The sequence below is a fragment of the Salvelinus fontinalis genome, chromosome 23 (assembly GCF_029448725.1).
Source record: "Salvelinus fontinalis isolate EN_2023a chromosome 23, ASM2944872v1, whole genome shotgun sequence".
In the NCBI taxonomy this organism is placed as follows: Eukaryota; Metazoa; Chordata; class Actinopteri; order Salmoniformes; family Salmonidae; genus Salvelinus; species Salvelinus fontinalis.
In genome coordinates, this window is record NC_074687.1 from 18,968,095 (window position 1) to 18,971,046 (window position 2,952).

General features: G+C 44.7%; 1 protein-coding gene across 1 annotated transcript; it reads right to left on the reverse strand.

The window, feature by feature from the left end:
• Positions 1 to 397: 397 nt before the first annotated feature.
• On the reverse strand, positions 398 to 2,583 carry c1ql2 (complement component 1, q subcomponent-like 2). Its single transcript, XM_055878125.1, has 2 exons — positions 1,512 to 2,583; positions 398 to 987 (listed from the first exon to the last, which is right to left on the reverse strand). The coding sequence occupies exons 1-2, from the start codon at positions 2,118 to 2,120 to the stop codon at positions 808 to 810; spliced, it is 789 nt and encodes a 262-aa protein (XP_055734100.1). The 5' UTR covers positions 2,121 to 2,583; the 3' UTR covers positions 398 to 807.
• Between the last annotated feature and the right edge of the window lie 369 nt (positions 2,584 to 2,952).

The following is a 2,952-nucleotide window of genomic DNA, read 5'->3' on the forward strand; positions in this document are numbered from 1 at the left end:
GAGGTAAATTAAGCCATGCAGGCCTTAGTCTGTGCCCCGTAGGACATCCATCTCCAACCGTCCCCACCACAAACACCGACAGTGACACCAGCAGTGACACCCCTGGATGGAGACTGGAGGCGTGAGACAAGAATACAGATTCCCCCGCCTAGGGACAGCCTATTTGTAGTTATAATGTGGAGTGGAGGACAGCTCCAGACAGAGTCAGACAAAAACGCAGCGCAATGGCATTCTTAGCTAACACTCCATTAAAAATATGTATTAGGCCACACATTCTAGGCTAAATCTACCGGGAGGGTGGTTAATTTATGGTTAAAATGATATCTATAATCTACAATATATTTGAAGAATGAATGTGATCTTAAACATGACAACAAATTCCACAAATAAACTGACATAATAGAAAACATAATTTATTGAAATACTTATTTTCAATGGACGTAGTGTACTGGAATAAGATACTATATGACATAAAACATTTTTGTAACATACGGACCTTGGTGGAACAATAAATATGACGTCTGACTCATTACTTTCATCTTTGTTGCTTATTTTTGATACGTATATATTTTAATAGGCTATATATCTTGAGTGGAAACAGACAGATTTTCAAGCAAAATATACCACATCACACGGAAATGTCTTCTGTATATGGGCGGATGGCATGTCTTGGCTCCCCAAACCCCACAAATATACAAACAAATGACGCACAACCGCTTACAGGGGCGCCCGGACAACGGGCAACTTGCTCTAGGTATGATAGAGTCTAATAATGATAGTAGAGTTCACATCCCTGCATGTCTAGGTTTAGTCCGGATACAAAATGAAACCGGAAAACGTGCTGTACTTGTTGTTGTTTCCCCCATGCGCCTTGCCTCCGTCCAGCTTGATGTAGATCTCGTCCCCGGAGTCTAGATGAAGCACTACACTGTTGCTGGCGTAGTCATAGTTCTGGTCTGCGTCTTGGGCTATCGCACTGGCGCGGACCTGCGGATAAGATACATTATTAGAGTAGTGAAGGACTTTGCAACATTAATTATTAGACTATTGACTGACTCGTGTCCACCCTTGACCCAATGCTGAAACATTATAGATTCTCCACTTTGAACCTACCAAACTAATAAAGGATTTCTTGTTTGTTTATGTTGGCAATGTGCATAGGCTAGACAGCTCAAATGGCTCCAGATGGTTTGGCCAGGGTAGGGCTAACCGCTACAGTAGACGACAAAGGTATTGTAAAAACCACCAAGCGATTAGTTTGTCCTTGCTGATAAATGAAGTGGTCCAAGCCTGTTCATTCACTGACTGAATTTACTGAGTGAGATTAAGTGCACGGAGTAGATGCCGTTTTGGAGAGACAAGCGCTTTCTGCGCGTAATAACTCTCCAATATCAATCTGGATCAATGCACAGTGAATGCGGCCGCTCTCCATCAATTACAGAAGTGTATAGCATATAATGTTGACTTTGCACAAGAGGAAATATAATTGCGTAATATAAGGTATAGCCTACCTGTCCGTTTTTGCACAAATCTGCCCACATGCTGGTCCCGTCGCCTCCACGCATTAACACATGGTATGTAAAGTAGTAGATCCCGGACACTTCACACGTGAACTTGCCGGTAGACGGGTCGTAATGGTTCCCCAGGTTTGTCACCACGTCGTCGAACCTTAGCACCTCGTATCCCTCGTGGGGGTTTTTCAGACCCACGTAAAATGCGATTTTTGTGCCGCCAATTGCGGAGTCTCGGTCCTCGCCATTATCGGTCCTAGCGCTACTCACGGTCCCTTTAGCCGTCTCCCCCGTGGTAAGGCCGGGATAACCCGGTTTCCCCGAGTTCCCCCTGTCCCCCGGCGGTCCTCTTGGACCGGGTGGACCTGGTTCGCCTGGCGGACCTCTCGGTCCTGGTTTCCCCGGCCGACCCGGATCGCCTTTAGTCCCATGCGAGAACGCCGGGGATGGGATGGCGCTCAGGTCCTGCATGACTTCCAGAGCATTGGCGCTGGGTTTGGGGTTGTATGGATCACATATCATCCTACAGGTGCCCATCATCTCGTAGTGTGCGTCCGTCTTGGATGCTTGGACCAGCAGCGGTATCGCTATGATAAGCGCTAACACCATGACGATGCCAACCACAGCAGCAACAACACGCTTCCTCTGGAGAGTCCGAGAAGCAAGCGCTAAAAAGTCTGTTTTGCTTTGGGAAGTAATGGTGAAAGGTTGTGATTGCGCTAAAATTCAATGCAGAAAAGGCAAGTGCTCCAAAAACGAATCACTCTATTCAAGGAATATAAAAAAATATGAAAACAACAAATGTGTTGTAACCTTAAGCTTAGTTCACCTTGGGGCGCTTAACGCTGTGCCAGTATCACTACGCTTCACAGAGTTGACAGGGGAAGTATTCGTTGTGGCATGGCTGGACACTCGCTGTATTTCGGCGCTGAATAGAAAAAGCTTCGAGCGATTTCTGCCCGTCTGCAACAACAGAGGGGAGTAGAGCGGCGCTGACGTAACAGAAGTTGAGGGCAAAGCTTGCTGCCATTTAGATTAAGACTGCAACAATAATCATGCCATCTATATGTATGAATTATTGAATTATACATCCTCTGCACCTACCAGGAGAATATTAGATCAGAGCGCGTCTCTAACTCTTAAAAGTCTAATGGGGGAGGGGTAGGGGGGTTCTAAGATGACATGTGGAATTGTTTTAAGAGCCTCACTAACACTTAAACCCCATTATTGAAATGTTGACAGTGAATTCTCCTTATTTGAGAGAAGACACATCTACAGTGCTTTCAGAAAGTATTCACAACTCTTGACTTTTTCCACATGTTGTTGTGTTACAAAGTGGGATTAAAATTGATTTAATTGTGCTTTTTTTTGTCAATGATCTACACAAAATACTCTAATGTCAAAGTGGAAGAAACCTTTTAACATTTAAAAAAATTATGGA

Excerpts from the sequence above, each read along its gene's own strand:
- c1ql2 (XM_055878125.1), bottom strand. The coding sequence starts at position 2,120 with ATGGTGTTAGCGCTTATCATAGCGATACCGCTGCTGGTCCAAGCATCC. Across the intron at positions 988-1,511 it reads ATTTGTGCAAAAACGGACAG|GTCCGCGCCAGTGCGATAGC; the intron begins GTAGGCTATACC and ends TCTTATCCGCAG.